We start from the raw sequence: 17,384 nt of genomic DNA on the forward strand, positions 1-17,384 counted from the left end.
TCTCCCCAGAATTTTTGTACCTTTACACATTTCCAAAACATATGTACATATGTGCCCACTTCAGTGTCACATTTAAGGCAGTTAGGAGAGGCCAGACCGAGTCTGCTCCTCAGTAGTGGTGTAAAATGGAGTCTATGTAATATTTTAAATTGTCTCTCTCTATCAGCATTACAGCTCAGAATAGTGAGTGTATTTCTTATAACCGCTGCCCAGTCATCCTCATCTATCTCACAATCCATATCACTCTGCCATAGCCTACGGATGTGATCAGTAGAGTAATTAGAATTTAGGCCAAAGGTTTCATAAACATGAGAGATAAATCTTTGCGGAATGGATTGTTTAAGAATATTTTCCAAAAAAGACTCATTTGGGGCATGTAGGTTTTTTGGTATATAATGTCTTATTTGCAGGTAGCGATAGAAATGAGACTGGTGTAAAGAATATTTACTTTTTAAGCCCTCAAAAGACTCCAATGTTCCTCCTTCATAAAGTTTAGCAAGCTGGTCTAGGCCATTCTCCTGCCAGAGTTTAAACACTGGATCCTGACATGAGGGAGGAAAATCTGGATTCCTCCATATGGGAGCCAGGAGTGAAAAATGGTTTTTAAGTTTGAAGCAAACCTTAATCTTGTTCCATGTATTCAATGTATTCAAAACAATAAAGTTATTTTGTACCTCCTAATTTTACTTTTTTGTAATTCACAAAAGGACAGTCCTTAAGTGCCAGTAGGCCACAGTTTCTAGACTCTATATCGATCCATGTATTTGTAATGTCTGGATTCACCCATTCATATATGTACTGAAGTTGTGCTGCCCAGTGGTATGACCGCATATTTGGGACCCCCAGTCCACCTTGTTCTTTGCTTCTTTGCAGTTTGCCTATTTTCATTCTTACCTTTTTACCTTGCCAAAGGAATTGTGTAAACATTTTATCCAAGTCTATGAAAAAACTGTTGGGAATTGAGTTTGGCAACATCTGTAGAGGGTACAATAACCTAGGTAATATGTTCATTTTGAGTATGCTTATCCTACCCAGCCAGGAGACAGGTAAGGTTCCCCATCTGTGTAAGTCCTCCCTAATGCGTGTTATGATTGGCTTAAGGTTAAGCTTGACCAGTTTTTTCAGAGAGGGACTGATTCTGATTCCAAGGTATGTTATCTCCTTAGGTGACCATTGAAAAGGAAATCCACTAGGTGGGGCACAACCCGTCAAAGCACCAATAGGCATAGCCTCCGTTTTTGATAAATTAACCTTAAAGCCTGAAATGTGTCCAAATTGTTGTAAACATTCAAGCAGACATGGTATGGTTGTGTGTAAATCGACTAAGTATAGCAAGACGTCGTCCGCATACAGAGAAATTTTATGCACTGTGCCTTTAACATTAAATCCTCTAATCGTTGTGGTAGATCTAATGAGCTCTGCTAGAGGCTCGATGGCCAGAGCAAACAGGAGGGGGCTCAGCGGGCACCCTTGACGGGTACCTTGCTCAAGTGGGAATGGATCTGAGCAGTAAGAGTTGGTAATCACCGCCGCTTTAGGGGAGCAGTACAGCAACTTCACCCAGTCAATAAAGCCTGTGCCTACTTCAAATTTTCCCATAGCATAAAAAAGGAAAGGCCATTCCACCCTGTCAAATGCTTTTAGTGAGTCTAGAGATACCACTAGTCCATGCATATCATCATCACTGGCCAGCTGTATTATGTTCAGAATCCTCCTGATGTTGTTAGAGGAACTTCTACCTTTAATAAAGCCCGTTTGGTCAGGTTTTACTAATACTGATATTAGAGGTTCCAGCCTTAAAGTCAAGACCTTAGCCAAAATCTTTGCATCTACATTAATGAGCGACACAGGCCTGTAAGAAGCTGGGTCTTCAGAGTCCTTGTTTTTTTTCAGAATCAGGCTAATATTGGCTAATGTCATTGTTTCAGGCAGATGGTGGGCTGTATCAAAACTATAGTTATAGGTTCTAGCCAGATAGGGAGTGAGCTTGTCCCTAAAAGCCTTGAACCATTCCACCGGCATCCCATCTGGGCCTGGAGATTTTCCACTGCGCATTAGCGCTATTGCCTCTAAAATTTCCTTTTCCTGAATGGGTTCACCCAGAACTTTCTGTTGCTCTTCAGTCAAAGTTGGTAATTTAATTTTCGAAAAGAATTTGTCGAGTTCATCTTTAGTGCCGTTATTGTCAGATTTATATAATGACTTGTAAAATGATACAAAGACCGAATTAATGTTTTTCCTATCAAAATGTCTTTTCCCTCCCACATCTCTGATCCCTGCTATTGTGTTATAATTTTGCTTCTGATTAATTAGGCGTGCCAGATATTTACTAGGTTTATTCCCATATTCGTACAGTCGTTGCTTTTGATAAAATAATGATCTGGAGGCCTTCTCGTTCAATATTGAATTTAGTGACGCTTTAATAGTTTGTATTCTAATGAGGTTAGTTCTAGTTGGATTAGATTTATGAGTCGTTTCTGCCTTTTTCAAATCTGCTTCCAGTTCGTTTTGCTTCAGCAACAATGATTTTTTCCGGTGTGACATATATGAAATGGTGAATCCTCTGATATAGGCCTTTGCAGATTCCCAAAGAAATTCAGGATTTGTTTCACTATTGTCATTCATATCAAAAAATTGTTTTATCTCTGCTTCCATCTTCTTTTTAAAATCCTTATCGTTAAGTAAATATGATGGAAATCGCCATCTTTGCCTGCCCATTGTGTACTCACTAATGGCCAATTCTAAATAGACTGGGGCATGATCACTAATATGAATAGATCCTATACTGCATGCAGTCACTTGTCCTATAATTTGCGGCGGTATGAAGAAATAGTCAATTCGTGAATACGAATTGTGCGGATTAGAGTAGAACGTGAAGTCCCTAACTGAAGAATTTAAAGTTCTCCATATATCTTTCAGATCAATATCATCTAACATTTTAACTAGTGGAGCACCTGTACCTGTTTGTCTATGTGTATTTGCTGTGGACCTGTCTAATTTGTTGTCTAAACAGCTATTAAAGTCGCCGCCCAGTACTGTGAGGGGGCATTTGTATTCCTCCAATACTGTTGCTACATTGGTCCAAAATGAGGGAGGCGGTGGATTAGGAGCATATATGTTCATCATAGTAATATGTGTACCATAAATTGTACCATGGACAAGGACGTATCTCCCCTCAGGATCTGTCTTGCATGTGTTAAGAACAAATGGTGTGGCCCTGTGGATCAAATTGGCAACTCCTCTGCTGTTAGAGGTGAATGATGAGTAAAAGGCCTGACCCACCCAGTCTCTTTTCAGTTTCATGTGCTCTTTATCCACTAAATGGGTTTCTTGTAAGAAAGCAATTTGTACTTTGTCCTTCTTGAGAAAGCTTAATATTTTCTTCCGCTTTATTGGATTGTGGATCCCTTTTACGTTAAATGTGCAGAATTTAATGCTATTTACACCTACCATTTACCACTTTTTCCTGGTGTCATATATGGACCCTGTCTTTCCGATGGAGCTCTGAGCATCTGTATTATCTAACCCTAGCCTACCTATCTTATATAGAAATTCCCTTCTGGTGGTGGAAAACAAAAACAGACATTTAACTACACTAGACAACAAAAAACATTTTAACCATACACATACCTGCTGTAACATTAACCTATCTGTAGGGCGCATGTGAGGCCTCCTAATCTAACCTCGAATCAAACATGAGTAGGATGAGATAGAGCTCCCCAGACTCTATATAATGTAAAGACATCTTTCAGAGATAGTAATTATTCAGTAATCGTCACCAACTTAAATGTTACCTTTCTGGTCCTGCAGGCAAATAACAGAGGAGGAATATGTCACATAACCTGGAGTAAACAAACCCCTGCCATCAGTGTCAAAATAAAATAAAACTGTTGTAGTCACAGGATATAATAACCAAAAGAGCAGTGGATCATACATGTACTAAAAAAAAAAAAAATTTTTTTTTAAATGTTTCCCCATTTTTGTCTGTTTCCTCACAGTAAATACAAACAAATGTTAGTAAAATAACGCACTCCTCTGTGTTCAATCATCAGAAATCAACCCAAGCTTCCAATAATCACAGTCCATGTCTGCACCGATAATGTCTATTAACTTCCTTTTATATAAAAAAGTGTCAGCTGCCTGACCATGGTGAACACGTTGGCTTAATTACTCCAGATTACCTTGCAGCTGTCCCACCCGTCTTGTCTTTCTGCAGCTCCTCCACATACCTCTGTGCTTCAGCTGCAGTTTTAAAGAGCTGGACCTTGTTGTCATGTGCAATGCGCAGCACAGCGGGGAAGAGCATCCTGTAGGGAATCCCCAGCGCTTGGAGTGACTTTTTTGCCTCCAGAAACTCACGTCGCCTTTTCTCCACCGCGGGTGAAAAATCTTCAAAGAGATGAATGCGGTTCCCGGATTCCCGGATTTCTCCCATGCTTCTTGCCTTTTGCATGACGAGCTGCTTGTCCGCGTAGTTGTGGAGCCGGATGTATATGATCCTCGGTCTCGTTGCCTCCGGCCGCGGCTGCGCTGGAGTGCGGTGACACGTGTCCATCTTGATCCGGTCGTTTTTCACCGTGAGCTTCAGGGTCTTTGGCAGCCACGTCTCGAGGAAGTCCTTTGCGTTGGCGCCCTCGGTGCGTTCTGGCAGGTTGACGATTTTAATGTTATTACGTCTGGACCTGTTCTCCTGGTCTTCTAGCCTGTTAATGGCCTCGCTCAGCCGCGCCTCGGTGTGCTGAAGTTGAGCTTGCAGTTGCGACACCGTGTCTTCTGTGTCGGAAATTCTCTGCTCCGCGTCTTCCACTCTTCTTTCAACAGCTTTTACCTTTTCGCACACCGAGCTCACTGATTTGGCTATCTGGTCAAGTTTCATATCCAGACTCGTGCTGAGTTTGGCGAATACTCCTTCACTTATCTTTGCCACCAGGCCATCTGTGTCCTCGCTCTCCGCCATACCGCCTGAACCGCTCGGCGCTGATCCCGGCTGACTTTTTCGAGAATTATGTCGTAAAACTTGTCTGTTTTCAGGTTCCTTAGCCCAAAATTCACGCAATGACATTACTTCCCTGGTCGTACTGTTTCAGCTGCATTAAATTATCTCTGAAATGTTCAAAATCGTGTTTAGTCCGGGAGCTCGACTCAGACGCTCCTACTCCCTCCGCATCACGTGGCCCTCCTCACTTTTAGTTGTTCTGAGTTAAGATTAACTTCTGTTCACCTTTGACAGATGTTCACTGAGCTTAGTGGCTTAGTTTCACATCAGCTGCGGTATCAGTGGGTGTGCAGGAGCCTTTAATCCACAATAACGGACCTGTATTATATTTTCTCAATCATTCAAGGAGGCGTTTTGCATACTAAATCTAAGTAACGTCTGTAAGCTTAAATGTTGGCGAGAGGATGAGTAAAAGGTCCACAAATGGAGCGTGTTCTTGCATTTCCTGAGCAGCAACTCCCCACTGAGTTTCATCGAAATTTTTGTAAGTTTCTGCAATAAAAGCAACAATAAAAAACACTAATCACATCAGGCAAGCTCAGAATTTATGATAGCTAAATGAAATACCTTAAAAAACAAACTGTCCTCATTTATGTATGTTTTCAGAAAAGTTACAAAAAATGAAGAAATCTGTGGTGGAGTATTATTTGAAAATATTTTCACCTCCTCTCATGATAGACTAGAGAATGAATGACAACCGGAGAGAATAACAGTGACATTATTCTGTACAAACAAGGTTTACTGGATCTATTGTGACAGAATTAAAGTTCAACTATTGTTAATAAGCTATTAACGTCAAAGAAGTATGAGGTGGTGCTTTGAAAGCATAGAAACATTTTTTCTTTACAAATAGAGATAGAGTCAGTACACGGAAGAGGGGGTGGGGGTGTGGTGGGGTATGCAAATGATCAGGTAGATTACAGTGACCAAAAACCTTTGCATCCCTCCAGAGTTATAAATATTTTATTGAGTGAAAATCCTTTTATTTTACTTTGGAAGGATTTTTGCTTTTTTATGCAGCAAATTAATTTGTTTGTAAGTAAAACAACAACCAGCAGTGTATAAAAAAATGTCCACAGATATATCTTTAATTTTAGATCATAGTAAACAGGTTTTCACAGAATTTTTTTTAAAAAGTGTAGAAAATATAATTGAGCATCACCTCTGACTACAAAACATGAGTAAATGTATCACATAAATACGGAAGAGTATTAGGGCCATGCAGGAGAAAAAATATTTTGAGAGGGGAAGATTTTTTTTTATTGTGCACTATTGTGCGCCAATGTCGAGATTAATGTTGAAATACTATTTCAAGAATAAAGTCGAAATTTCGCCTTTTTTCTCAACATTTCAACTTTATTCACGAAATCTTGACTTTTTTCTCGACATTTCGACTTTTTTCTCGAAATTGTATTTCAACATTAATCTCGGCATTTCGACTTTTTTCTCAACATTTCAACTTTATTCACAAAATTTTGACTTTTTTCTCAACATTTCGACTTTTTTCTTGAAATTGTACTTCAACATTAATCTCAACATTTCAACTTTTTTCTCAGCATTTCGACTTTTTTCTCAACATTTCGACTTTTTTATCGACATTTTGACTTTTTTCTCAACATTTCAACTTTATTCACAAAATTTGGACTTTTTTCTGAACATTTTGACTTTTTTCTCGAAATTGTACTTCAACATTAATCTCGACATTTCGAATTTTTTCTCGACATTTCGACTTTTTTCTCGAAGTTCATAATGAAAAAAAAATCTTCCCTTCCTCCTCTAAAATATTTTTTTCTCTGTATCACAAGAAAGTGAATATTCTTATAATGTTCCCAATTTACAAACATTAAAAAAAAAAGTTGCGCACATAAGGATGAGATACTGTAAGTGCATAAAATCTACAAACGTCCTTGATGACGCATCTGTAGCAACAACAGAGTGTCCTGGCTGAACTGATAGGTGAGCTTCTTCTTCACCTTGAAGATTTCTCCGGACCGGGCGTAGTTCCTGAGCGCCCGGGACATCTTCTGGTAGGTCATGGGTCTCTTGTTGCCCTTCCTCTGCCCCCAGAGCGCTGCCACCTGGTCCTTGTTCCTGGAGGAGAAGCGGAAAACGCCGCTGGCCGCCGGCACCCACGACAGGCAGTGTGTCATGCTTGGATCCTCCAGCATCTCAAACAGGAAGTGAAAGAGGCGCACCTTTCTACCTGCAAACAGAGGAACGAATGATGAAAGGATTTCAAGTAAAACATATCCACTGCAGCTGTGCCAAAGCAGTTAATCCAGGTTATCATTTCCTGAATGGCAGCAATTCCCAGAAAATCTCTTCAGTGATGGGATTTCTTTTCATGGAGAGGCTAAAGTTGTAAACACTGTGGTTATCTGATAGATATGTAAATCAGTTATTGGACTAACCCATATAAAGCTCCATTGTTTTTGGGTTGTTGTTTTTTTTTTACAGTAAAGGGAAGGTCTCTTATTTGCTCTCTTGGTATTGTTTCCCTCATGTTAATAGCAACTGTGATAATAACAGTATCTAATGGCTAGAAAAGGAGAACTCACCACTCCCTGCTGCTGCGGTTGGGTGTCTGCTTGATTGTCTTGTTGACATGAAGTTTGGGAGTGACCCGTGCTCTGACAATGTCGCTGTTGTGTTTTGGCCCAAGGCTGGTTGAGCATCATGTGCCAGGAAGGGCAGAGATGCGGGTTTTATGGCCTTAGATGGAGGAAAAAATAAAAACACATCAGCAGCAGAATGTCACTCTGCAGGTTTATGTCTTTGGACACATGAACAAGCTTACAGATGCATCGTGGTATGTCCAGCGTTGCTCGTAGGTTGGATCTACGGACAGAAGTCTCCTGTCCACAGGAATACCTGCGCTGCAGGACACCTTGTTCACTGGAAAAGTGAAAGTTTATCAACAAACTGTGCTCAAATGAAGTCATGAAGTTCAAAGTTATCTATATTTCTTACCATTTTCTGCAGAATTCTGTCTGTAGTACTCCTCTAGAAACTCCAAGATCACCTCCAAGTCAGTCTGAGTGTCCTGAAAAGAATTATGATAAAGATAAATAATTCAAAACCAACTTTGTGATTGTTTGAAAGAGAAATATTCCAGTGCTGTAAGTCTGCTGTTTACCATCACTGATGATGATCAGCTTCAACTCAGTCCTTGCAGTTGGGGAGTGTTTCAGCTTGACTTTGAGACGCTCAGGTCCCGGGACCCTTATTATACCCCCCATGGAAGCAGGCTGTCTGCATATCACCCAACGTCTGCTGTACCCAGGGCTCACAGGAACAATGACCACCCATCCCTCAAAGCTCCAGCGCCGCCACCAGTCAACGCATCAACAAAGCCTCCCAGCACTGACCACATCCTCCCCGCTGCAGCAGATAAGACCCGGCCTGGAGGCGGCCTCCGCGCAGCGCTCTTTTCAGGAAAAACACACTTGCTGGCATGTTTTTCCTCACAGGATGTGTCTTAATTTCAAATTTCGTGGGCCCGTTGTAATATTTCATTTCAGGGGAGACACGGCCAAACATTTCAACACAATCTTTACTTTCTTTCTTTTTTTTTTTTTTTTTATAAAAGTGTGGCTGCAATAATGTTTTCAACTCAATAAAAACACCATATTGTTAGGAAGAAATTGTATGTATTTTGGTTGTATTGAAGAGATTTATATACAACAAATGAAAAAAGGCATAGTAGAAAATAAATCTATACATTCATGAAAAAAATTACATTCAGTAAAAACAGACATTTTTCTTTAGCAATATATAAAAAAAACACCCCAACTCAATTTGTGTGGAAAATGCTTATCACTGGTGCAAGGCAGAGGAAACATATAAACAAGACTTAGATAACTATTTTCATTAATAAATGCAGTTATAATTGAAACTCTGCTGTCTGATCTGTGAAATTTAACATGTTTTACATTTTTTTTAACATCCATTTAAACATACATTTGTATATTTTAGAGTAAAGTAGCTGAAACACAAATATTCAACTAAAAGGGATTTATACAGTCTTTTTTTTTAAATAATGTTAATTTGAACAAAGATCTACAGTTAAGCTTTAAACTCAAGCACCTGCTAAGCGGCTGCTTATTTTCTGTTTTACAGGAAAGGCGGAATGATGAAATTCATGTTTTACAACATGATGGCGGTAACGGCATCAGCTGTAAAGCCCACATAAATGCTCAAAAATGGTTATTTACATACATTTAAATTGTGGTTTCTTTTAAGTAAAGAGCCTTTGAATTATAACCTTCAATGTAAAAAAAAAAATCTCATTTACAGAGAAATTCCTTCATATAAACCTGGGAAGGCTAAAAATAACTTGTAACAACAATAATACAACAACTTATTTGGATGGACAGTTTACAGAATCAACCCACAAAGAGACAAAATACACACTATATGACACATCCAGGACTGAATATGAATCCAAAAATTGGTCCTCGTCTGAAAACCTCTAAGACCAGGACAGATTTTTCTCCAAATGTCAAAATGTTAAAATAAAGTGTACATTAGAAATGTTATTTACAGCTAGACAGGGGAAGCTCTTACCTAAATATCTCTTAACTGTTTTAAATTAATGGTCACAGATTATTTACACAAATAGCTGAAATAACTGGATTTTATTTCTGAAGCAGTTAATGTTAACAGTTACAACATATGAAAACGGATCCAGAAATTTTGAGTCTTAAACATTTTATTTAATTCCCTCTCGTCCCTCTCAGATCAGAGTTTAGTCGAGGTGTGTGAGGTGAAGCTGGAGACCAGGTCATAGTTTTCCTGCATCTGGTAGTGCACGCACCAGCTCTGCCAGTCTGCGGCTTCAGAGTGGCAGTAGCTCTGCTCGGCCGGGTTCTGCTGCTGTGCGGCGCGGGCCTCCTCCTGCAGGCGGCAGGGCAGGTGCAGGGGCGCCTGTGCAGAGCAAAGCTTGTGCAGGATGTCTGGGTTGAACTGGTAGGTGAGTTTGCGCCGCACCTTGACGATCTCACCTGTGCGGCTGTAGTTCCTCAGGGCTCTGGCCATCTTCTGGTAGGTCATGGTCTTGCGGTTGCCCTTGCGCTGACCCCAGCACTCGGCCAGCTTCTCCTTGTTCTTGGAGACAAAGTGGAAGGTTCCGCTGCCGCTGTCCGTCCACTGGATTGAGTCGCCCATGTTGGGGTCATTCAGGGCTTCGTGGAGGTATTCGTAAAGTCTGAGCTTCTTGCGACCTGACGGCATGAGAGATTGATCCTGTTTAGCCATTACTGAGACGTTTTTCAGATGATGTCACATTTTTCAGATGACCCTAACACAATCACCTTTGCTGTTCCTCTGAGGCGGTATGATGGTGTAGGAGTGCGCGGGTTCATTTTGCACAGAGTGACTCATGGAGACATTCGGCATGACCTGAGGCCAGGACTGCTGTTGTGAGAGAAACATTTCATCTAAAATCTCCATCATTTAATGCTCCTTTTGTTTTGTTTTTTCATAACACACAAATGTTGATATTTTCTGTTTTCTTTGAAGTACTTACAGTTGTGTCAGTCCATTCATACACCGGCGTTGGAACGTCAGACTGGTGTGTGACAACACAGCAGGGGATCTGACACTGCATGGGGCCCAGAGTCTCATAATATGCATATTCTGAAAGAAAAAAATAACATCAAACACAACAAATTAGTCTTTTAGTACTTAAAATATTAAAAACAGATGACAGAATCGAATAAATGCAACAGAACTTGTACCTGGGTCATAGTATGAATTATGTGAATGCTGCTGAATTACATCGATTGCATCCTGGAAGTGTTGGTTGATGTCGTGGTCTAAAGACATCTGGATCAGACACATAAGAAAAATATTCCCTTTTATAACTTAATATTCTTTTATTTAAAAAATGAGAATGAAAAAGAGCTTTCCTAAGCATCTATAGATGTGCAGCATCTGCACAACTCACCATTTTATATGTCTGAGTGTTTCCATCAGCTGATGCCATTTCTGTCCCCACAGGTGGCTGCACTACTGCAGGTGCACGGTTGTCACAGGTATATATACGGTATGTGTGATGCAGACCTCCACTACCTGTTCAGGGCTCAACCACATTAAAAAAAAAAAAGAAAAAAAAAGGCTGTGTGGCCCATTAATTTAGATATGTTAACATCAAGCACTTCTTCTTTTCTGGAAGCACGCAGCACCACTCTCTCTTAATGTGCAGATCACAATCTATGAACAACAAAAAGCTCTTTTACTGTCAGCTTGAGCAAGGAATCCCACTAATTCTCAGCCTGACCCAATAATTTGCATAGCCTACTGTGTGCGAGATATCTGTTTTTATCTGTATATATATCACTTCAGGGTTGCACAGTTATATAATTTTTTTGGAAAGCTAAATATTTGTGTCTATAGAAGTGCAGGAGGTTTGTTTATATTGGGGTATTTACCCAAAAACAAAGAAAGATATTGCAATAAATGAGCCAATGTTCAATTTATTCTGTTACCATGGCACAGTACAAAAAGCTATTCAGTAAAAAAAGAAAAAAAAACAGGAGTTAATGCTTTTGTTGTCACAGGTTAAAAGAGCTCCCTGCAAAAATAACCCTTCTAGAAATAAGCCTAAAAATAGTCTTGTTTTAAGCAAGAAAAAGTATTTGCCAATGGAGAAAGAAACATTTTCTGGACATGAATTTCTTCAATTTCTTATACGTGAGTTTTTTGCATGCATGTGTTTGCACGCATGTTTTGCCTAAAAAAGCCATTTCCAACCTCTGAATGGACCAGAGTGATCCAGGTAACATGATTGTAAAGGTTAATGGTTAATTCTCTGGTGACCAGAGTTAAATTGACTGCGTGTCTACCTTTCCCCACAAAGCCAACCCTCCTGTTCAAATACACACTGGCTTTTTGAGAAGTTATTTATCTCAAGGGCGCAGTTTTAAATATCAACTGACTCGTTCCTGAAGTTCCCCTTTCGGCTCAGGGACGGTGTGGTGGCAGGCAGGCCTGTTCGCTGAGCTGGAAACATCCGTGAAAACAACCAAATGGAGATGCACAAATTATAGCATGAAGAATATGTACATCATCACCTTTTGCTCAGATGACTCCATGTGGATGTGATGGCATTTCTATTATATAGGATCATGTTTGTCCACATAATGTGTGATTTTTCCCACAATATGTGGATTTAATGTGTGTTTTTTCTTGTGGCACTTTCCAGTAAGACAAGTCCAAAAATTCGAACCAAAGACAATCCAGTTCAGTTCAATTATAGTCCAATTCTCAGTAAAAAGATTTCTTCTTGAAGCGCCAACAGAAAGAGAAAAAACAAACAAACCCTGGGATCTTGTGTGTATGTATATGTGTTAGTGAGAATGCAAACAGCGTGCGTTTAACGTGTGTTTCCTGCCTGTGCAGCAGGCTGATAAAAACCAAGAACCACAAACCTCGTCCCCTCTCCCACTCCTTGTTTCCCTGCTTCCATTCAGGGTTGAGCTCCATAAATTAGAAACCGCAAGCTGTCGGGCCGCAGCTGAAGCCTGACAGCTGTGGGCTGCTGTTGGCTCTGCAGAGGACGGAGTGGGAGCTCCACCATGCTGGTCTTTCTGCTCCCTGTTAATGTTGTTAACAGTCTGAATCAACAGTTATCCTACCAGGGATCATTTGATGAATTCATATACTGAGCTTGTTTGATGTTTGTTAAAAGACATTGTTATTCATATTTACACTAATCTGTCCGACAGTATTGTATTTATGTTTCATGGTGCCACTCGTGACCATGTTTCTCCAGGATTGCTCGCGGCTGCAGCCGTGTCAGTATTTAACCAACTGAAACTCATGGACACACAAAGATGTTGTGTAAAACAAAGATGATCAGGTCTTAAATTTCCTCCAGGGACGATATCATCAGGTCAAAATGGTATCTTCTTTTTTTTCAAATCCCTGAAAAGACTAAAGCTAATGTGTTAAACTATAATGGAAACAATTTTACTTACAAAACTACAAGTGAATGCCCCAAATCAATTCTATTCTATTCTATTTTGATCTGTTATATGCTGTTCTTTTCTATTCTATTCTATTCTATTCTATTCTGATTTGTTCTATTCTATTCTGTTCTATTGTATTCTATTCTATTCTGATCTGTTCTATGCTGTTCTTTTCTATTCTATTCTATTCTGTTCCGTTCTATTGTATTCTATTCTATTCTATTCTGATCTATTCTATTCTATTCTGATCTGTTCTATGCTGTTCTTTTCTATTCAATTCTATTGTATTCTATTGTATTCTGATCTATTCTATTCTATTCTGTTCTGTTCTGTTCTATTGTATTCTATTGTATTCTGATCTATTCTATTCTATTCTGTTCTGTTCTGTTCTATTGTATTCTATTCTATTCTGATCTGTTCTATGCTGTTCTATTCTATTCTATTTTATTCTGTTCCGTTCTATTGTATTCTATTCTGATCTGTTCTATGCTGTTCTTTTCTATTATATTCTATTATATTCTATTCTATTCTATTCTGATTTGTTCTATTCTATTCTGTTCTATTCTATTCTATTCTGTTATATTCTATTCTATTCTGTTCTATTGTATTCTATTCTATTCTGATCTGTTCTATGCTGTTCTTTTCTATTCTATTCTATTCTATTCCGTTCTATTGTATTCTATTCTATTCTATTCTGATCTGTTCTATGCTGTTCTATTCTATTCTATTCTGTTCTATTGTATTCTATTCTATTCTGATCTATTCTATTCTATTCTGTTCTGTTCTATTGTATTCTATTCTATTCTGATCTGTTCTATGCTGTTCTTTTCTATTCTATTCTATTCTGTTCCTTTCTATTGTATTCTATTCTGATCTATTCTATTCTGATCTGTTCTATGCTGTTCTTTTCTATTCTATTCTGTTCTTTTCTATTCTATTCTGTTATATTCTATTCTATTCTGTTCTATTGTATTCTATTCTATTCTGATCTGTTCTATGCTGTTCTTTTCTATTCTATTCTATTCTATTCCGTTCTATTGTATTCTATTCTATTCTATTCTGATCTGTTCTATGCTGTTCTATTCTATTCTATTCTGTTCTATTGTATTCTATTCTATTCTGATCTATTCTATTCTATTCTGTTCTGTTCTATTGTATTCTATTCTATTCTGATCTGTTCTATGCTGTTCTTTTCTATTCTATTCTATTCTGTTCCTTTCTATTGTATTCTATTCTGATCTATTCTATTCTGATCTGTTCTATGCTGTTCTTTTCTATTCTATTCTGTTCTATTGTATTCTATTCTATTCTGATCTATTCTATTCTATTCTGTTCGGTTCTATTCTGTTCTATTGTATTCTATTCTATTCTGATCTATTCTACTCTATTCTATTCTATTCTATTCTACTCTATTCTATTCTATTCTATTCTATTCTGGTAACTAGCTGGATAGTTATCTAGATAGTTATAAGGTGAAGTGGTTTTGTAGAGTTATTGAACCATCACTAAATGACAAAATCATCCAGGTAGATAAGTGTTGACTATCTAGATAATTAAAGGATTAAATAGTTAGTTATGTAGATAGATAACTAGTTATCTCACTATCTAGTTAAGTGATGTAACTAGATGGTTAAGTTGATAAACAGTAGTCTAGATAGAAAACTAAATGGCTAACTAGTCATGTAGATAGTTATTTACTATGTACATGTTAGATAGACGACTTATCTATAAATCTATTATTTATTGATAATATTATTTATAGATAATGATAATTAGATCACTAACTAAATAAATAACTAACTCATTATGTGGATAGATAACTGTTAGCTATCTGGAAGGTTAAATAACTACAGATCTATCTAGATAGATAGATAGATAGATAGATAGATAGATAGATAGATAGATAGATAGATAGATAGATAGATAGATAGATAGATAGATGTTGCTATTTTGTTTTACTCAGTTGATTGTACTCTAATCCTTCTGGATATTTTCAGATCTTAATTTACTTCATTGTTCAACTCTATTCTAATATGTTCTGATGTATTAAATTATATAATTAGTTTGTGTTCTATTTTCCTTGTCTGTTTTCTGATATATCTTATACCACTGAAACAACTAAAGCCATAGTTTACACTCAAATAATCTTTATTCACTATAACTTAATTTTCTTTGTGGATGGTGGGAATAATTTGTATCCTCTTGTTTGTGATCTTTTTTTGGAATAATATTAAAGATGTTTAAACGTGTAAATATTGCACAAGTTTTTTTAACGGTGCCAACACAAACTCAGATTTTAACGCAAATCCTGGAACCATATCTTTCACTGGTTAACCATTTATTCGTTCGCTTCTCGTGCCAGTAAATATATTGTATGTATATTGTGTGGTTAGCTTAGGAGGAATTGGTGAGGGAGAAAAAAACAGGGATGAAAAGATAGAGAGAGGGTGATGTTTGTCTGAAAAGCTCATGCAGACGAGCTGCAGCCGTATCTCTCCAAACAATGAAGCACTTTCCTTCCCCTTCTGGCTTTAATAGCTGCGTGTCCGCGGCCTGCGGTGTGGGAACAGCAGGCTAACCGCAGGACAGTCAACCCCATTGTTCTTCTTTATTTACTGGCACTTTGATGAAAATCAAGAAGTGTTTAAGCCACACTTGTATGATCGGTCTATTAACCAGAACTCATGGCGTCACCGCAGAGCATCACCATTATCTGTCACCTGATGGTGTCCTGGGTGAGAGCACTGGAAAACACTGGAAAACACTAGAAAACACTGGAAAACACTGGAAAACAAACTCAAAAAGTGTTGTTGGTGGTGAACATGAATGCTTTTTAAAAGTTACAGATAACCCAGCTGACTCCTGCAACAGCATGGCTTGAGCATCCAGCTGGTGGCAGGATGGAGTACTCGAGTTGAGGGGGGATGGCATCCCCCCTGAAATACAAACGGTCCAAATCATCCCCCCTGTAAAACTGCCATCCTGCCTTTCCATCCCTTATGCCATTTCATCAATGAATGTGGTTCTGTTTCATTCCTTCCAGACTGCCAGTGGCAGTAAACAGAGTGGATATGTCTCCTCGCGCTCCGCGCAGGTCGAGATTTAATAACAACAGTGTCACGTGAGTGACGTGTAGGCTACCTGTGCGTCTATAAATACCGCCCGGTAGACTACATCCGGCCTCTTGAATCTTCTCGCTGTTAACCTGACGTACATCGCTGGTTAATTGCTCCGTAGATCCGTGTTTCGGATCTATATTTTCTGCAGGTTCGGGGAGGTAAGCTCAACTCTGGTTGGTGGTGTTTGACAGCCTGCCTGTGACTCTTGGTCGGAGCGCACGTTGTGCCCTCTAAGGCTGTGGCTGTCAAGCCATCTTACCTCTCCCTTTTTTCCATCTGGATCGAGCGCCCGTGTGTCGGGCTGGCTCGCTCCCCAGCCACACAAACGGTCTTGAATTGTTTGTTGTTGGGCTGATTCCTCCACATCAGGGGCGGATCTAGGATGTCAGGAGATCCGGGGCTTAGCCCCGGGGGGGGCAGTGCTCAGGTGTTGAAAATGTGAACAAAAAGTACTGGACAACAAATTCAGACCTTTTTACTATATAAATGTTACAATAGTCAGCAGCTGCTTGAACTGGTTTCTTTCGTCCGAAAAAGTTAAAAAAAAAGTTTTTCCGGTCTAGCGCCGTTTTCCCACTCGTTTGGACGTAGAGTAGCTACAGCTCGGTTTGCAAAAGCTCTCTACCACTACCAAAAGTGTACCACTTTTAAATACACCTGGTATGTCCAAATTTTGGGGGATTTCTCTCCAATTTTGTCCCTTTTTATTGAGGTCACGATAGGCCTGCAGTCTTGTATCCCACAGCTCCTCACAGACTCACAGACAAAATTATTTTTTCTTCCATCTTGATCGTCTCTGATCTACAACCTGCAAGTTTTTTTTCACCCTCCACCACCTTCTCTCTTATTGGACACCGCCGAGATTTCGTCACAGCGCAGCACGGTGAAATTAAAAAATTTTCAATTTGGGCGCAGGCAAATATTTTAAGATATTTAGATATTTTGCGGCGCAGTATCAGGCCAGCAGAGATCATTTTAGATGCTTCCCGTGCCCTGAATGCATTAAGTGACGGGAGCATTATTTGATAGGATGTTACTGGACTATCAAATTATGCAACCCCTGAAATATTGATTTAAAATGGATGAATTGAGGTATAAGAATGCTGAGATTCATCCTGCAGTGGCAGTGAGGTGATTAGTATCTTACCTGAATGCATTAAGTGACGGGAGCATTATTTGATAGGACGTTACTGGACTATTAAATTATGCTACCCCTGAAATATGGATTTAAAATGGATAATATGGGATGTTAATTACAAAGCCTGTCCCCTTTTTGACTCCGCCCTCCACATAGAATTG

The 17,384-nt window shown here is 39.0% G+C and overlaps 2 protein-coding genes across 3 annotated transcripts; both read right to left on the minus strand.

Moving 5' to 3' along the window:
• Window positions 1-6,832: 6,832 nt before the first annotated feature.
• On the minus strand, window positions 6,833-8,235 carry spi2 (Spi-2 proto-oncogene). The gene is made up of 5 exons (XM_061715219.1): window positions 8,133-8,235; window positions 7,967-8,050; window positions 7,794-7,891; window positions 7,555-7,708; window positions 6,833-7,199 (listed from the first exon to the last, which is right to left on the minus strand). Exons 1-5 carry the CDS (start codon window positions 8,233-8,235, stop codon window positions 6,892-6,894), a joined length of 747 nt encoding a protein of 248 aa, XP_061571203.1. The 3' UTR covers window positions 6,833-6,891.
• A 425-nt stretch (window positions 8,236-8,660) lies between these two features.
• LOC133424111 (transcription factor Spi-C-like) lies at window positions 8,661-10,995 on the minus strand. 2 transcript variants are annotated; one of them, XM_061714540.1, is made up of 5 exons: window positions 10,944-10,995; window positions 10,735-10,822; window positions 10,524-10,633; window positions 10,309-10,408; window positions 8,661-10,218 (listed from the first exon to the last, which is right to left on the minus strand). In XM_061714540.1, the coding sequence occupies exons 1-5, from the start codon at window positions 10,980-10,982 to the stop codon at window positions 9,737-9,739; spliced, it is 819 nt and encodes a 272-aa protein (XP_061570524.1). In that variant the 5' UTR covers window positions 10,983-10,995; the 3' UTR covers window positions 8,661-9,736. The 2 variants fall into 2 exon arrangements, with proteins under 2 accessions (XP_061570524.1, XP_061570523.1); XM_061714539.1 differs by having other exon boundaries at window positions 10,309-10,411.
• Between the last annotated feature and the right edge of the window lie 6,389 nt (window positions 10,996-17,384).

This window comes from Cololabis saira, chromosome 23 (assembly GCF_033807715.1).
Source record: "Cololabis saira isolate AMF1-May2022 chromosome 23, fColSai1.1, whole genome shotgun sequence".
Lineage (NCBI taxonomy): Eukaryota > Metazoa > Chordata > Actinopteri > Beloniformes > Belonidae > Cololabis > Cololabis saira.